This window comes from Gracilinanus agilis, chromosome 3 (assembly GCF_016433145.1).
Source record: "Gracilinanus agilis isolate LMUSP501 chromosome 3, AgileGrace, whole genome shotgun sequence".
NCBI lineage: Eukaryota > Metazoa > Chordata > Mammalia > Didelphimorphia > Didelphidae > Gracilinanus > Gracilinanus agilis.
In genome coordinates, this window is record NC_058132.1 from 390,350,665 (window position 1) to 390,370,349 (window position 19,685).

General features: G+C 35.7%; 1 protein-coding gene across 2 annotated transcripts in view; it reads right to left on the reverse strand.

Annotated features, from left to right (window-relative positions):
- Positions 1–19,685, reverse strand: part of DMD (dystrophin) — a 1,921,557-nt gene that overhangs the window by 624,784 nt on the left and 1,277,088 nt on the right. For both annotated transcript variants that reach the window (XM_044670154.1, XM_044670155.1), the window contains exon 51: positions 8,471–8,682. In XM_044670154.1, the coding sequence (XP_044526089.1) occupies positions 8,471–8,682 (212 nt within the window). The remainder of the gene's footprint in view (positions 1–8,470; positions 8,683–19,685) is intronic.

A 19,685-nucleotide genomic window follows, 5' to 3' on the forward strand; every position in this document is an offset into this window, starting at 1 on the left:
AACAGAATAGAGTCTGGGGTACTTTATTAGAGACCTTATTCCACTTTGCATACCTCCCCTTGACTGGTATCAATTCCATAGGACAAGATAGCCCTCTTAAAATAAGCTCATCACTTCTAAATTTAACACCAGGCTATTAACTCAAGCCTTGGCACTACCTCTCTGAGTCTCCTCTCTCTTCAGACCAGAGGGCTAGAAAACAGAATATGAAACTTCTATAATGTCTTCCTATATAGAGGGCAGAAACTGGACTCTCAGTTTACTTTACTTTGCATCTGCTGCCTTATTTGGTTTCAGGTCCATCCCTGTGTTGGATGCTCTGTGGTGTTGCATTCACTTACTCAACAAAATACCTCCCCCCCCCCCCCCCCCGTTTTCTTACCTCCTTTTGTGCATTGTTTCCCCCCTTTAAACTATAAACTCCTTGAGGGCAGGGACTGCCTTTCTTCTTAATTGTGCTTAGCATAGTGCCTGGAACAGAGTAGGTACTTACCAAATGTTTAGGATTGGATTCAATCTTTCTCCAAACTAAAATTGATATTAATAGGTAATTCTCTTTGATTTCAATCATTCAATCTGTGTATAGCATAATGTCCAACCCATAGTACATATTCGGAAAATATTGGGAAAATATGATCTCTGATGTATTCAGGAATAAGTCTGGGCCAAAAATAGACTGGATTCAAAAATTTAAGTCTATTAATATCTAGAATTAAAGGAATTTAGAAAAAGTATATACTATGCAACTCTGTAGTTATATAGGTATTTCAGTGTTGTCTGGCTCTTCATAACCCCATTTGAGAGTTTCTCAGAAAAAGAAACTGAAGTGGTAGTGGTTTACCATTTCTTTTTCCAGCTCATTTTACATATAAGGAAACTTGAGTTCAACAGCATTAAATGACTAGTCTAAGGACATACAACTACAAAATATCTAAGAGCAGATTTGAATTCTGGTTCTTCTGACTCCAAGCCAACATTCTATTCCCTGCACCACCTAACTCCCCCTATTATGTAAAGTGTGATGCACATTTTAAAATGAATTGATGTCAGTTGTTTTACAAAGAAGGGACTTCCTTATATAGGTAATTTCCAGTTTCCTTTCCAATATATAGTATTTAACTACCTCACAAAGACCTTGATTTTTCTTCCACTATCAACTCATTATATGACTTCTGCTCGTGTCCAACAAGATGAAAACAACAGCTTATATGTTATCAGAAATTTATCTTTGAACTTCTTCCATGTTTTACCTCTAAAGTGGAGTGTCCTCCAAGGCTTTCACCCTCTTCTCTTGGTGATCTTTTCTTTTTTTAAACATTTATTAATATTTATTTTTTAGAAAAGTTAACATGGTTACATAATTCATGCTCTTACTTTCCCCTTCACTCCCCCTTGAGCTCCCACCCCCCATGGCTGATGCACATTTCCACTGGTTTTAACATGTGTCATTGATCAAGACCTATTTCCAAACTGTTGATAGTTGCATTGGTGTGGTAGTTTCGAGTCTACATCCCCAATCATGTCCACCTCAACCCATGTGTCTCTTGGTGATCTTATGAGCTTCCATGGGATCAATTATCATCTCCACGTAGATGATTCCCAGATTTATATATCCTCTCCTTATCTGTCTCCTAAACTCTAGTCTTGCATCACTACTTGCCCATCAGACATATAGAAATTCAACTCAAACTCCAAAAGGGATTATGTATTTCCCCCTCTAAACTGATTCATCTTCCTAAACTTGTCTGTTTCTATGGAAGGCACCACTTCCAATTCTTTCCCTTCTCCTTTCACAAAATTTCAGTCATCCTTGACTCATCAATCTCTCAGTCCAATTATCTAATCAGTTTCCAATTCTTGATTCTATCTCCACCTTATCTATCATATAGATCCTGTTCTTTCCATTCACATGGCCACTACTTCATCATCTTCTCTTGCCTGGACTGTTTCAGTAACCTACTGATTGTTCTTTCACCTTTGAGTATCTCTCTTCTCTAATCCATTCGTGATGAAATGGCCAAAATTGATATTTCTAAAGTGCAGGTCTGAACATGAACTTCCTTGTTCAAAAAGCTCTAGAGGCTCCTTTTGACTCTATGATATGATACAAATTTGTTTGGTATTTGAAGACTTTTACCTTTTCAATCCATGCTATCTTTCTAGGCTTATTCTGTACTTCACATGTCAATCAAATTGTCTTAGTTACTGTTTCTCACGTCCCTTACTCTGGATCTGTGTTCAGGTACCTCTTCTGCATCAGGGCCAATGAATCACTCAAGAGTTCAATGGAATAGTCTTTTCACCAGAAGTATATTCCATATTGTTTTTTCAGATAATAGAAGCAATTCTCAAGTATTTTAAAAGCAGTTCAGGAATGTCAAAAACAAATAAAAAATGTTTACATTCCATTTCCTGGGATTCTTTGAATGAGCTAGCCCTCAAACCGGGGATTCACTCTCTCCTTAATTTGCCTCTAAAAAAAATCTAGCTTCCTTCAAGTCTCATCCCTAGTCTTACTTCTCAAATGAGGCTTTTCCTTTTCTCTCTAGCCTCTGGCATCTTCCTCTCCACATTATCTTGTATTTATTTTGAATTTACCTATGTGTGTCTGTATAGACTTATAGTGTCTCCCTTTTCACATTATCTTGTATTTATCTGCATATGTAAGTAATAATAAATAATAATAATGGCCAGCATTTTCTAGCACCTACAAGAATGCCATGCATAGAGCTAAACAATGTACAAAAATGTTATCTCATTTGAGCCTTATATCAACTGTGAGAGGTTAAGTTCTATTCTTTTATCCATTTTACAAATCAGGAAATTGACTCAAGCAGAGGTTAAGAGACTTGCCCAGAGTCACTAAGTGTCTAAGCCCAGATTTAAACTCCAGTTCTCTTAACTCCAGGTCCAGTGCTCTAGACATTGTGCAACCTCACTGTTTTCATTTTTTTTCTCTTTGATAGCATCTAAGGTCATTGAAGGAATGGACTATTTTGCTTTTGTTTTTCTATTCCTATGCTTAGTCTAGTCCCTGTCACATATTAGGTGCATTTTAAAGATGTTTGTTGATTGACTAATTTAACATGTGGGAATACTGCAATACTTTTATTAATGGCTCTGTTCCATTGCTACTTTGCAACCAGAATGGGTTTTTAATAGCTTTGTTTTCTGTCCTGTAAAGTGACTGTTTATTGCTTGTGTCATACAATTGGCTTTATTCTACTGACAAAAAAGATTTGACTTCATAGGACCACAAGACATAGAGCTGTGGCCTTTGAGGCCTTTTCTCTCAACTCTTTCACTTTACAAATAAAGAAACTAATGCCTGGAAAAGTTAAATGATTTGTAGAACATCACATAAGGAGTTGCAAGAACAACTGAAAATTATAACCAGGTTTCTTGGCTCTGAATACAGATCTTGGTTGATTTGGAAACAATGCTATAGATAGTTGCTACAAACTAAGGAAAGCACAATAACCTAAGGAGGGTGATGATAAAGAAGAAGGAAGGAGTTATGAAGAATGCATCTGCATTCAGCACCCTCCCTTCCTAAACCCTGGCTGAAGCTTGCCTTTTCCTAATTGCTGTATTGATCTTTGTTACTGAGAAAATGAGAACCAGTTGCTATAGCCACAAGGAGGTAAGACTGACCAGTCATCCATTGTTTTCCATCATCAATGCTAGAATTCTCTTCCTTTACCTTAGGTAATTAAAAGTTGATTTTAATTTAAGTGCAATAAGCCAAATTAATAATAGTCATCAGGAATTCCTCATTGGAGCTTCCATTTTTCTTGCTATCTATAATCTTTCTCCTACCTGTAATTTGGTACCAAGTATCACTGCAAATTGAAAACAGTTTACATTTTTTTTATTCCATCACACAAGACATTTTACTTTTTCCTTTCCAAATAATGGGAGAATTTGCTATCTCTCCTAATAAGTGTAATGTAAAATTGCATGTACTTTCATTTGTTTACACTTGACTATTTCTTCCACAGGAAAGGAATCTTTGTCAATAAGTTTAATTTGTTAAGTTTCCCATACTCACACTATTCTCTTCTGTCTCTTATTTTGTTCAAACTAAACAAATTCCTGGTTGTGAAAGAGGAGATTAGTATTGTCACTCAGAAGAATTCCCATGATGTCTTCTAGGACATTAGAATGGAAAAGTATTACTCCCATGCCCCCAGATCCTTATCTCTCTTATTCATAGACTAAATCTGGCTGTAGTTTTATTTGGTTCAAAGAAAATGGCATTCTATATCTATCTATCTATCTATCTACCTAACTACCTATCAATCTATCTAAAATGAAAGTTTCTTTGGGTAATGCTAAGTTTAAAAAGTGTTTCATTTTGATGAAGAAATGTGCTTTTCTTATTCAAAGGTGAATTCTTCATTTCAAAATAGAATAAAATGATAACTTTAAAATATTTCTAGTCAATTAAGTTAGAAGTGCTCAAAGCAATATGATTCAAGAACCTTGTTTTTTCTTTCTGCCTTGCAACATAATCCTTTCACTATTTTGAAGCCATTTGCAAAGGAGATAAGATCTTAAGTGCTGTGTGGGTCTCTCTAGTTTTGGTGTCAGTTTGGATCCTTTCAGGTTTTAAATACTTCTCACACAACCCAATTCCTTTTCCCTTTTCTGCTATCTAACTGTACCATCCATTCTGATCTTAGTTTTATCACCATCTGTTGGGACCTCTCTCAGCTCTCTCTTTTCTTTCTCTAATTTCCTACAACTCTTTTCATCAATGAGGCCCCTGCTATGTTATACATCCAGAGATCTTTATCCCCATTTACTACAAAAGAAATGATAAGGAGTTACAATGTGGTGTACTGTTACATTTGTGGGAAGCTGTAAGATGCCAGTGGTCTGTAGAGTAATCAGGTCTTGCTAACTTTGGTTTATGAAGATGACATACACACAGGCTCTCAAGCAGGCTTGTCAGCAGGGATGGGTAGGATCTTGCTGAGTGCTCCTTTACTTCCCCCCTCCCACCCAGCAGTTAGGAAATCAGTTACAAAATGGAGGTTGATCTGTTTTCTTCTGGGCTCAGTCAGGAGACTAGGTAAGACAGAACTCCTAAAGATGTTAACTTTCTCTAAACTATTTCCCCACAGGTTTGAGTAGGAGAGAATAGGAGAAGCTTGATGTCTTTGAAGCTTTATGGCACAGAGGAGAGGTCTTACTTTTGGGCTTGAGGAGTTGTGAGTATTTCCCTAAATATAGCCAGACACAGCTCGCAAATGAGGAAAGGTTTAGTGATATGTGGGGAAAGGAAGGAAGGGAGATCAAACAAGGATAAATCAGGTCTGAGAAGCCCTAAACTGTTATGTCCAAGCAGCCCCTCCCCCCAAAGGGGAAATCTATCTTTTATAGCAAGTTTGCCCTCTAAGCCTATAATTAATCTTCTCTAATATCTAAATGGGGCAGCTGGGTGGCTCAGTGGATTGAGAGCCAGGCCTAGAGACTGGAGGTTCTAGGTTCAAGTCTGGCCTCGGACACTTCCAGCTGTGTGACCTTGGGCAAGTCACTTGACCCCTATTGCCCACCCTTACCACTCCTGGGCCAAGGACGGTCCCTAGCCTGGATGAAAAAGGAGGAGGGTTGGGCGTGGGGCTAGCAACCCCACCCTGTAAAAACTACATCTGCTAAAGAAACTGCAACCTAAAGTAGGGGCAGCTGGGCTAGCTCAGTGGATTGAGAGCCAGGCCTAGAGACGAAAGGTCCTAGGTTCAAACCTGGGCTCAGACACTTCCCAGCTGGGTGACCCTGAGCGACTGTGTGACCCATTGCCTACTGGTTGTGGCCCTATGCTCCTAGATGGAGTCCCAGGATAAAAAAAAATATCTAAATAACTAAATAGAAATAATTGTGATGTTGATTGAAGGTCAAATCAAGGTAAAGCAGGTTGGACGCTGGGAACTAAAATGGCTTTGTTCAGATTCCAGCCTCTAGCCCCCAAGATCAACCAAGATCAGGGATCAGCAAACAGAGTGATATGCTTGCTCCAACCCCAGGAACCAACTGCTATTAACTGCCTTAAACTGCCCCCTCTCCCAGAGTTCTCTCCTCCCCCACTCCCGGAATTCTAAGCTGTGGCTTGACCCCCTATCTTGCTGCTGGAATTCCACTCTGCCATATCAATGTCACAGTACAAAAGGTGAGACAATACTCCATGAACACACTAATGTCTTGGAGTTTTCTAAGTTTGTTTCCTTCTGTTTTCACTTAATATTAAAAGCCTAGAACTTAAAGTCAAAGAATTTATAAGCTGTGAAAAGAAAAGTCAGGACAGACTGACTATATGTCTATCTTGATGTTATCTTTAAGGGTTCCTCCTTTTTACAAATGTACATCTTGGCAGAAATAATGATAGGGTGGAAAAATCTCATGTGATTTTTTTTTTTACTTACTTATTTTAGGTGATAAAGAAGTTTGATGAGACCTATGCTACTTCATCCAAGTAGCCAGGTTTATGTTTCTTTCTCTTTTTACACAGCGGGATTGCCCTTTCCTGACCCATATCTGACTGTTCGAAACCTACCTTTCATTCCAAACCCAGCTCAAATTCCACTTTCTGTGAAGCATGAAAACTTTCCCAAACCTCAACAAAGAAAAAATATTTTTTCCTTCTTGGGATCTGGCATACTATTTTTTAAGGACAATGTTGGACAATAATCATGATGTATTTTATGTTCGGTATTTCTATATGTGTTATTGCTTCTGACTTTTGTGTGAGATTCCCATTGAAAAAAATCTTTCCATATATTGAATGCAACACAATAATAAGAACACATAGTAAGCTGTTTTTTTTTCCTTCCCATAGATCTAAAGCCAGGAGGCATTAAGTGGTCATCTATTCTAACTTCTTCATTTCACAGAAGAGGAAATGGGTTCAAAGAGATTAAGTAAAATAATTTACCCAAGGTTACACAAATATTAAGTAGTAGAGCCAGGATTTAAAACCTGATTTTAAAAACAGCATACTTCCTACTCTATCACTAAATGATTAATTATTAATTAGTATTATCAGCTAGTACTAATGACTGTTATTAATTAGTACAATTAAAATGACTAATCACAGGTGTACATTTCTCAAGAACAGGAATCCTAATGCTGCCTTGAGAACACTAAGTACTATTCAAATGATGTTAGTCAAATACTTAGTTGTTTTTCCTCTTCTAACTTTTTTGGTTTTGACTATGAAGACAATATTTATATTCAAAGTTCAAGTTTTCCCTTACAGTTTTTCCTTTGTTCAATTATCCAATAAGACTCAGCTTTGAGAAATGATATTGGTATGTCATGTCATGTGGAAGAATTAGATTTTTGTTCTGTTTCGTTTTAAAGAGAACCAAAAGTGATGGGTTGAAGTTGTAAGAAGTTACATGTAAGCCTACAGGTTGTGTGTTAGACATTTCAGGACTAGATGACTTTTGAGACCCTTTCCAGTTTAAATTAATGACTATGACCATTATGTTCTTGAGACAGCCCAATCCACTTTTGTAATAACTCTTCTCAGGACATTTTCCCCTCCTATCAAGCCTAAAAGCTATAAGGAACAACTTGAGCCAATACAATTTAATGTCATCACATTAAAAAAAATGGTCAAAGGGCCAAAAAAAAAGTACATGTTAAATACAGACATAAGAACTGAAGAAAGGCAAAACAGGCAAAATCATGAAAACTATACAAAATTAATATTAAAACGAAAATGTAAAGAATAGTAAAACAATTGAAATTGAATATTATAAAATATAAGATTAAAATTAGGCACTAAACTCATGGAGGAAGGAAAGTGAATGAACTGGGGTTCCTAACAATAGTTACCAGAATTTTAATTGAGTGGTAGATGTAAATAGTATGAATCTCAAAGGAAGAGAGATTATTGAGTGATGCAGTTAGAAAAAGAACTTGGAGATGGTAATGGGGAACAAGGGGCATTCCAGTTCCTCCATCTTAACCTGTGAGCCAACAGGGAGAAGTGAAGATACACTAAGTAATGAAAAGGAGGGGAGGGGGCTAGAGAGGCTGTTTCTTTAGAAGAGACAGTAATAGTAGATAAAGTAGGAGAATAATAGGAATAAAGGTTGTGGAGATATTGGGAATGGATTTTAGATGATTCAGAATCACTGGGATATATAACCAGGTATGAGAATGGCTATAATTGAGTAGAAGGTACCACTCTTCTTTTCAAATAATGTTAAAGAACAGACTGGAGATGAGTGTAATATGAGGTGGGGGGCACATGATCAGGTGGTAGACCTTGCTTCACTACTCTTCTTCCCTCTCAAGAGTAGAAGATTAGGCAGGAAAGGGTACAACAGGAGATGAATTAATTTTCATAAAAGCACTTTAGCAGATTCCCATGAAGGTAGTTCACTTATGAACCTTTTGACTTCAACTAATAATATAATTTCATCCACCTTTAATTTTAAAAATAATGTCAGATACCAACCTTAGTTTCTGTAGATTGTTTTCTGATTCCTTCCATCGTATAGGGAATCTCCTTCCATGACTCTAGCTTGGTTTTTGCCTTCTCTAGAGTCCATTCAGCTTCTTTTTTGGCATCTAACCATTGGGCAGAATCTTTCAGCATTTCATTCAGCTGCTGTCTCCTCCTCTGAAGATGTTCTTGGACTTCATCCCATTGACTCTGTATTTTTTCAACTAATGAAAGAAAAAAAAGAAAAAATCATAACATATAATGTTTTTAGAGAATCTTTTAGAAAACCAAAACACATACATGTATTATTTATATTTTAAGCTACCCATAGATTAAAAAAAACAAAACAAAACATTGTCAGTGCTTTAATGAACTATTATTCTTTGATTTTGCTACTTGGAAAAGCTAAGATGTTGCCAGCTGGCTACTCCAAGATTATCCAGAAAATAAGTGATAAACGTAGGGGATTCAAATTCAAGTCTGCTGATTATACTTCTATACATAGTTGCTCAAACCATATTCTTTTTCTGGAAAGTTATATTTGAGGTTTATTATAATACTGTTCCTAGATCTTCTCTCATTATGCTTATCACTTATAAGTTCACTCATAATTTGTAAAGGGTTGATACAAAGACTATACTGATTAACTGTGACCTTATAGAGGATGGGTCTTTGGAACTTTGAGATGCATTTTTCTTTGGAGGGTATAGATATGCCCCTTGGTGCCTCATGAGTTATGAGGCATTGTAATTAGAGATGACCTGGTGGATTGAGTGGATTGAGAACCAGTCCTAGAGATGGGAAGTCCTAGATTCAAATTTGACTTCAGACACTTCCCAGCTTTGTGACCCTGGGTAAGTCATTTAAACTCCTGGCCTAGCCATTATTGCTCTTTTGCCTTGGAATTGACATCCACTTCCTTTCAGTGACCTTTTTCATTTTGGTTCCATTTATATCCATATGATGGATCAGTTTATACTAATTTGACATATTTCTCAAAATTCCTCATATTGACCATTTCTTACTGTAAAACAAAATGCCATAACAGTAAACAATTTTATTATCTTGATATATATCAAAATTTCTTTTTATAATAGTCTACAGATCAGCATGCCTTAATCTTATATTAATAAGTAATGTCTGGATCTTAATAGTCATTGAAAAGAATAGAATTTAAACTTATCTTTTCCTAAATTAGTCTCAATCAGTAAGAATTTATTATATCAATATCTCAAAAAGGCTTGATTTCATTTAACTTTTCATAAGCATGGTAAGGTATTTGCAAACCTGCCAACATAGGTCGTGCAAATTATACACTTCATTTCATGAAATAGCCCTCATTTAAACAAGGTCAACACCATCTTGGAAAAAAACATGCTGGTTTAATCTTGCATAGATGAAGGTTTTTTAAGGGGAAAAAAAAACCTGTTATAGTCTGGGGTGATATTTCATCCAAATGTCCTGCTTGATTCAGCCTATTCAATCACAGCAAAGGAAGGTTTCTAACCATAAGAGATCCTGGATATATGATGGAGGTAGCCAAAATGGTCAATTGAATGGGCTTTCTCCACTTTTGTATCTCTCCTTACTAGCCAACAGGACATATAATGCTAATATAACTGACCCATCAAGGGATTACATTTGAGTCAAATTTCATTCATACCAAATGTACATTCATACCAATTTTTTCAAATAAATTGGCAAGCACTAAGATTTTTTTAATGAGATAGTCTTTTAAATACTAATATTTACAAAAGAAACTTTGGAAGGACTCATTCAATTTATTATTTTGGAATTTCCCCATATGTAATCCATGGAACTCATCATTCGAAATTCTTTAGAAGCTTAGAAAACATGCCTGTGAAACATGTAAGCAAGAAGTCCACTCTGCCCACCTAATCATATGCATATTTTATTTCTTTTTAGACAATGTTTATGTGTGAAATTAACAGTGGAAAAAAGAGGTCCTTGGAGCCAAAGTTAACATTGTTGATGGGAGTCTTACGTTGACATAGCTTTTTTTTTTTTTTTTTTTTTTTTAATTTTGCTTCTCTTCTTATTATTACTAAATCTCTAACAGATCAGGCCACTTCATTCCTGGGCTATTGCAAATTTCTTTCTTTGTTTCATTCTTCAATGATCAGAAATGCCACTGCTAAAGAAGCCATTCCCTTACCCCCATATAGACTTAAGTTCATCCCTCCTTTTTTTAAAATTCACCACTTACTCTTTGATTTACCATTATCTAGTTAATCTTCTACACATCCAATATGTAGCTTGAGGGCTATATGCTGCTAAAATGATTTAAACCTGAGGCCTGACTCAGATTTTTTGGAAAAAAAATGGTTTTTAATCAATTGGTTAGTTACATGAAGTTGTAGGACAGAGTGACTTACTCCCATCATTGCATATCTTAGTGCTATCAATGTCATGTCTTGGATTAATTAGCAGTAATAAAAAAATCAGATGGCTCAAAATCTCAGTGAATTTCTGTTCCCTTGACCCACTATTGCAAAACCACAATAACAACTTTCATGTTTTTGTCTTAATGCTCAGTAGGAGAGAAAGGCTCACTGTATTCCTGTGAGTTTGGGAGGAAGGAAGCTTTTCGTGGACTCTCCCTTCAGGAAAATGGCTAGGGAAGAGATTTTTCCTGTCATATGATTAAAGACTAATGAACACGGAGAAAGGAGAAATTAGAGCATCCTACATGGTCTGAGGAGAACCAGAAGTTACATAGAGAGGAAATAGATTGCAGACTGTGTACATGGAAAGGAGCAAGGAAAGCAAGTGCTCTTAAACATAAAACCATTGAAGTTCTCTACCCTGGAACCATCTAAGAATGCTTTCCAGGTCCAGAGAGTATTTAAGTCCATTCATTTACTACTAGTAACATGAGTTTAGAGGACTTTGAGTCTTGAAACCTTCTGAGAAGATATTCATTTGAGAATTTGGCTAAAATAATCTTTACCTTCATCTTAATTTCAGTTCTGATTAAATACTTCATATTTAGACACATTAGCTCTATCAAATTCTACTTAGGTCAGTCACTTAACCCCTTTACCTCTAGTTTTCTCATCTGTAAAATGGAGTTAATTGTAGTTCTCACTTCACAGGTTTGCTATGAGACTAAAATGAATTTATCTGTGTAAAAGATTTTGCAAACCTTAAAGCATTATATAAATGTTGTTGTTACTAATGCCATTATTTATTTGCCTGGATTCTATTTATTTGGAGAAAGCTGAGGCCTAGATTATTTTTAAAGGTTCCCAGTTTCTGGTGGGTTCAAACAATTCATTTATCAATAATTCATTTGTTTTTAATTGTTCCTATCAAAATCAAGTAGGTTCATGAGGTCAGACTCCCTGGATTTAAATAAACCCAAATAATATCAAGGCACTTAATGGATAGAGAGTAAGGATTGAGAGAGAAGTTTCTGGGTTCAAATATTGCCTCAGATAGTTCCTAGCCGTGTGACCCTGGGCAAATCACTTAAACCCTAATTGCCTACCCTTTACTGCTCTTCTGCTTCAGAATGGATTCTTAGTATCATTTCTAAGACAGAAGGTAAGGATTTAAAAAATAAACAAGTCAAAATAAATCAAAAGAATTTAATATGATTCTTGCCTTCATGAAATTTGCAATCTAGTAAAGGGTGAGGAAATGAAGATAAAAGAAATCATGATTCTGGTTAAGTTTGCCCAGCAGCAAATAGGGTGTGAGTTAATAAAAAAAAATTAATACAGTTTTATATATACAAACCTAAGATAATAGGGACTAAAAGAAGGAACTAAAATGGAGCTATAACAAACCAGGAAAATCTGATCAGCATTCCCCAATTCTATTATTCAATAAAATGAAAAAAGTAGAATTTACTAACACAGATGGCACTCTTAGTAGATACGTATTTAAAAAAGCAAAGAAACAAAAACTACTTATGAAGTTTTGACAAGGCAAAAAAATACAGAAAAGGAGAGATATCAAAATAAAACAATAATAATTACAGACTTTTAGATAGCATTTCCTGTGAGCCAGGGACTGCACTAAATGCTTTTTTTTTCTTATTATCTCATTTGATCTTTTTTTCTTATTATCTCATTTGATCTTAACAATTATGTTGGGAGGTAGATGTTGTCATTATCCCCATTTTACAGATGAGGAAACTAAGGCAAAGACAAGTAAGGGACAGACAGCTAGTAAGGATATAGTTGGCTCTTTTGGCTCTAAGCCTAGCATCCTGTCCACTGTGCCAACTACCTGTCCATGCAAGCATATTGGTTGTGATCATCAACAGAGGTGGAAACCAGGCTTAATTTGGCAATGATTCCAAATAGCAAAACATATCAAGACTTTCTGTATCACCAAGAGAGTTCTTTCCCAACTATGTATTTTTGTAATGCATGGCCACTAGAGCCTATATTGTTATACTGAGTTTATATCAGATTCAGCTGACTTATAAAAGTAGAATAATAATAAAATATAGGTCCATAAACACTGGCAATCTGTGTGATGCTCTAATTGAAGAGCTAACCAAATTTATGGATGTCTTCTCACAGAAGTCCATCATGGAAAGTATTTTCACTCTTTTGGGTAATAAATAGATATCAGATAATAAAATAAAATAAATAACTGGTCCTAGGGCCAAAAGTGACAGCATGGGAATCAGCATGGATCCAGACTTATGTATATACAGAAATGTCAGATCTGAATCCCAGCGATCATGTCAAGTCCTATAATATTGCAGAGAAAGTCTTCACATTTTATTCAAAGGCAAAAATGAAATTAATGAGCTGATTGTATATTAGCATATCTTTCTCCTGAAGTATTTTTCTCTCTTTTTTACTACCTACATTTGAACTCTATAGTCATTCTTGAAATATAACAACTATAAAAGATATGATAGGGAGAAGGGAAAAGAATATTTTTAAAATGTCTGACAGTGCTTTTGAATGCATATAGCTAAAGAACAAAGATCAACTCTGCTATAATTTCATTAAAAATTCTTTCATAATTCCAGGTGTGAGAATTTAGCATCAGAAAAATGTCAGCATGTTTTGTTGGAAAATGGGAAACAAAGAGAATAGTGAGTTTTAATCCCAAAGCAGTCCTCATTAATTAGCTGAGTGACCTTGGATAAATTCTTTCACCACTGGAGCTAGCCTCATCCTCTTAATATAATGGCCTTATTTACATTATTTAACCTCACACTGTTGTTATGAAGTTCTTTGAAACAAATTGGATTATTTTTGTTTGGTTTGACTTTCTTTTATGCATGGAAGAGTATAATGTGAGATTCCTTCAGGATCATTGCTAGCACTGTTTTTTATCATATAAAAATAATGTAGGGGAGGGAGCACAATGTGAAATCAGAGTTTCAAGATGACACTAGCTATTCTGTGTAGTGAAATGCCAAGCTAAAAGGCAAAATTTGCAGGACGATCTCAAGAGGTTGGTTGAGTTGGTGCAAAAGCGGCAGATTTTTATTACTATGAAAATTTCAAGGCAAACTGCTGATAGAAAAACAATATACATTTATTAAGAGCCTCATATGTGCCAGACACTACTTTAGACATTGGAAATACATATAATCTCTATCTGTCTGTCTGTCTATCTATCTATCTATCTATAGCTATTTTGAATATATGTAGATATATTCAATTTTTGCAATTGTCCTTTTGCAATTCAAATGCTAAGGTTTAGAGATATATTTGAGGGTAAAAATGAATAGGATTGGTGCTCACTTCCTCTTATGTCCCGCAATCTTAGAATTAGGTCATTATCAGCCTATTGCAGACATTCCTTTTATCTTCTATTGCATACAATCTACTTTGTGGTCATCACCCTAGATTTCATCCCTTTGGAGAGATTTCTCTGTGTGGCAAGTAGAAGAAGTGAGAAGCAAATGCAAAAGGTCATATTACCTTCCAGTTTAGCCTCCCTTAAAGGCAATGACAAATAACTCTTATCTTTTATCTTTTACCCATGTGGAACATTTATTAAAATTAATGAATCAAAATAATTATATTCAATATTGCTCCTGATCCTTCCAGTCAATACCCAGACTTTTTGATGATTCGTTTTCATCTCTAAGTCCAGTCACTGTTCTCTTTTGTTCCCTATTCACGAATAATGAAACATGCAAATCAAACTGGTTGACATTTTATCTAGAGTAAGCAACCATCAAAGTACTAATTAACTCGGGAATTATGAACAAACTTAAAGAATCGAACATTTTAGACTAGACATCAACTCTTTCATATAATAATTGTGTAGGAGGGTTGGAGAAGAGGGAATACAAAGGAAACCCTTTATCATTTGCATGAATTCTCAGTTAAAGGGAAGTTTACCATTTGCCCAGGTACATATCTAACTCTGGCCTCTTCTGGCCATCATTTGCCATCAGGGAATGAAGACGACAGCATCCAAAATATATCATGTTACTACTTGCCACCCACCATTGCTGACTTGACTTTGTCTCTACAGCATTCATCCTCTTACATTATTGTTCTTGCTTACCTGATTCTAATCAAATCTCCTCCTCTGCCTCTCACTTTCCAAATACTCTCTATCCCTGAAACCAGACTGTTGAGACAATCATTGTGACTTTCTTGCATCAAAAATCAAAATAAAACAACAATTAAAACACAACAAAAACAAAATGAAAACCTCAAGACCCCAAAGCAAAACTTGTCTAGATTTCAGGTTCCTATTTACTTCTTGATTCTGCAGCTACTTACTACCTCACACCAAAGATTTCCCTGGAGGTGAGAGAAAACAATCTTGTCTTTTTGGGACTCAGCTCCTCTTTGTATTTGGATCATAAAGAGCCAAAGAATTCCATTCCAGGAAAAAAAAACACAACAGAATTATGTGAAAGGATTGATGTGTAATAAGTAATGACATTTTCTCAAAATGTTAGGTGCTTTTTGATTAAGAAAACTATAAGTAATTCTAATAAGCTTTATAGAATTACTATGAAGTAAATTCTTGGTTGATTGATAAAGGACACAATTGCCCTTTGACTCAGGGAAAGACTATAGTTTAAATGTTATGCTCATGAACAGATTGGAAGTAAATCCCCAGATCATACTAAAAGTATATCTCTTAGACTAGAGCCAGGAATGAGGGACTCGGGAATTCCCTACTTTTCCTTCCTTAGCTGCCTCAATTATCTATCACAATCCCTTCTTCTGGGGCAGACTCTGCTAAGAGAGTAGAGAACTTTTAGGTTCAGGGAAGCATTTCCTCTTCCTTGGAGGGGCAAAGTCCATGACTCCAATAAAGACATAAATTCCTAAAGTTCCATTCTGTCGTGAATTGGAAACATGGGCCAGTCCCTTGATAATTTAGGCTTGGTATTGGAAAACAATGAAACTTTTTTTAAAAAGGGATTTATTTAGCTACATCTGGAAATGCATATTCAACAAGTATAACCATTGAGAACACCTGGCATAGATTCAGCTGATTTGTGATACACCAGCCAATAGCAGAATATCCCTGGAGCTTCCTGTGGCTGTTTCGTACTCAGGCAATTGGAAGTGAGGTCAATAACTGAGCTTTTAGTCCTCTGAGTCAACTAGATCTCCAGGAGTGCCTCAATAGCTTTTAAGGGGAAAAATTATCCAACTTGCATGGGAAATAGGGTTGGGATATTACTCCTAACATATCTTCTATCTCTTTTCACAATGTGGCTCTCTTTCTAAAATCCTGGGCCCTGGGCCTCACAAAAGTTTAAGGAGGAAGGGAGAATAAAACTATGGGAGAAAATGAAAATCCCTAAAATGGAGAGTCAGATGAATCCTTAGGGAGAATACAGTAGACATAGAGGTGCTGAAACCCTTCCTCTGCCTTGATCATTCACCTGAAATAGCACTTCTATCCAAACAAAAATAGTAGGCTTTAACTGGGGGTGACTTTAATACTGATTAGGATCCCTAGACTGCCCTTCTTTCTCCATCATGGATGTGCTGTGAAGCAAGGCCAGTTTGCTTTGCGGGGAATCACTTTTGGCAGGGAGAATGAAATTTGCTGGATGAAAGGAGAAGGGGCAGAGTTGCTAGGCTAGGACCAACATCCCTCTCCATCACAGACTGTTCTTGAGGTTGAGTTCTTCCAATAGCATTCTGGGATAAACCTGAATAACCTTGCAAGAAAACTTATGTTCCCTTAACAAAACCCTATCATAAAATCTCCTTGCCTTGTCCCATTAAAAAACAAACAAAAAATAAATAAAAGGAAAAGGACCCATTTGTACAAAAATATTTATAGCCACTCTTTTTTTTTTTGTGGTGGCAAAGAATTGGAAGCTAGTGGAATCCTCATCAATTAGGGAATGGCTAAATAAATTGTACTAGAAGAGTAAGCACATTGGGTAGAATGCCAGATCTGGAACTGGAGGAACCTGGGTTCAAATGTGACTTCAGATATTTCCTAACTGTATGACTCTGGGCAAGTCACTTAACTCCCATTGCCTAGCCCTTAGAGTTCTTCTGTCTTAGAACTGATATTAAGACACAAGATAAGATGCTTTTTAAAAAAACAACACCAAAACAAAAAAATTGTAAGTGTAAGATTTTAATGGCATACTATGGTGGTTTAAGAAATGATGAGCAGAAGGATTTCAGAAAAACTTGTAAACTAAATGAACTGAAGAAGAGCGAAGTGGGCAGAACCAGGAGAACATTGTTCACTTCAACAGTAACACTGTGTAGTGGCAGTTAGGTGGCTTAGCAGATAGAGAGCCAGACCTGAAGACAGGAAGTCCTTGGCTCAAATATGGCCTCAGATACATTCTAGCTATATGATCCTATGCAAGTCACTTAACTCCCATTGCCTAGCCCTTAGAGCTCTTCTGCCTGGCGACTGATACTCAATTTCAATTCTAAGAAAGAAGGTAAGGGTTTAAAAAACACACGACTAATATTTTATGAACAGCTGTGATATTGTCTAACTCCAGAGAAAGAAATGATAGAGTTTGAATGGAGATCAAAGCATTCCATTTTTCACTGTATTTTTCTTCACTTTTATTGTCTTCTTCAACAATGTGACAAATATGGAAATTCTGTTTTATATGATAGCACGTGTATAATCCATCTCAAATTGTTTATTGTTTTAAAGTGGAGGAAAGGGAGAGAATATGGAACTTAGCATTAGAAAACGAATGCCAAAAATTTTTTTCAGGTAATTAGTAAAAAATGAAACATTATTGGAGAGCAAGAAAACAAAAAATAAAAGTAAAATTAAAAACTGGATGGTTTAATGAAATGAACACAAGACTCCTAACTCCCACATTTACTATTAGTGAAACTCTTGGGTAAGTCAATTAATTTATCTGAGCTCTTATTTCTTTTTCTGTAAAATGAGGATAATGATCCTCAGATTAACCACTATACAAGTTTGTTTTGAGGAAATCACTTTATAAACAGTAAAGTACTATACAAATCTGAGCTATTATAAACCAAAGGGGAATTTCTTTTTAGCTATTCTATTAGCATTTTGTGTGACATAACAACTTTATGAGATGAAAGTTAGAGACAAATGAAAGAAAGCTATGTAAAATATTTTAGTCTATCAAAAAGAATCACTGGGCCTAGAAAATATTTAAATATGATACAAACACAACATGTCAGCATGTCTTTTGGATAATCCATCTGTCCCCTCTGCAGCACCAGCCTTCAATTAATTAAGCACCATATGTAACAGAAAAGGAACTAACCACAAAAAGGGTTTAAGGCTTGTTCATTAAAATAGCATAAAGGAGTCCTTTACAATTCTAACATCACAAATTTATTACTATGTCACCCATAAACAACACACAAAATAAAACCGAGTCATCATAGAAGAAATGTCCATGGAAATAGACATACTTATTGGAATAGAAATATTTTAAATATCCATAAATGAGAAAGATAATTTCCCCCCCCACAGCTTAGCAGATGGCATCTCTCAGTACTTATATTCAAAATATGCTATTATTATTAGTAGTAGCAGTTGTACTGACAATAATGGTAATAGTAGGATTGCTGTTGTTTTAAGGAGTGCAGAAAATGCCTACTTTGATAGAAATTCATTCATCCATAATTACATTCCACAATACAATCAATTTTGGGGGAAACAATAATAGCACACATGTATACAGTGCTATGAAAAAATCTAGCTATTAAACCTTTTTAAAAGAAAAAAATTTAAAAATAATAAAATAGTAATAAGTTAATAAATAATAATTTCATCATCATAATAGAGAAGTAGGGACTTAAATAGCAAAGCAAAATGAATCTAAGCTTTCTGAGAATAGGAACCTTTTCATTCATTGTATTTCTATCTATAGAACCCTGTTTGTTCATTGATTGTTGAATGAAAATATTTGCAAGTATATAATATTGATAACAATTTTCCAATACTTTTTGATTTGGTCATGAAAAGAAATGGCATGTATGATATATTTACAAATGTAAATACATTATCTTCTGCAAGATTTTATAAGAATTGCTTCTCTGAAAAGCAGAATTTCATCCCTACAGGACCATCCTATAATAATTCTCAGGAAAAGCTAAACTTAGTATTATTGTACTTTATTGGATCACAGGCAATAAACTTAGCATTAGAAAGGGCTTTAGAGGTTGTCTACTCTCACTCTCTATTTTCTATATAGGAGGAAATAAAAACCCAGAAAAAGGAAGCATCTGAGTCATGGTCTTCTAGGTAATAAGTAGCAGGCAGAGCCAGGTTTTGAATGTGATGTTCTTTGTATGCCACCACTCGGACTTCACCATGTTCTCTGAGTCTGTGTGATTATTTTGTCCATGTTTTCCCAAAAAGGACCCATTCAATGTGCCCTAGATCTCCTCATCATTCTTTAGATGTGTGAGGGGGAAACCAAGGTACCACTTAGGCTTATCCATACACCAACTGTCTCCCAGTCTTATTTCAAGGGCAGTCCATTCTCCAATTATGGTCAAATGTATGTCAAAGAAGGGCAACTAGGTGGTGCTTTGGATAGAACATGAAGACTGGAGTCAGAGAGACATGGGTTCAACTCTAGCCTTAGACACTTAATGGCTGGGTGACTGGCCAAGTTTCCTTCTCTGTAAAAAGAAGATGGAAATTGCAAACCAGTTCAGTATCTTGCCAAGAGAAGTACATACGGGGTCACAACAAGTTGGACAAGATGGAAAATAACTGGACAAACATCAACATATATGGAAGATGGGAAGATTTCTGAAAATGG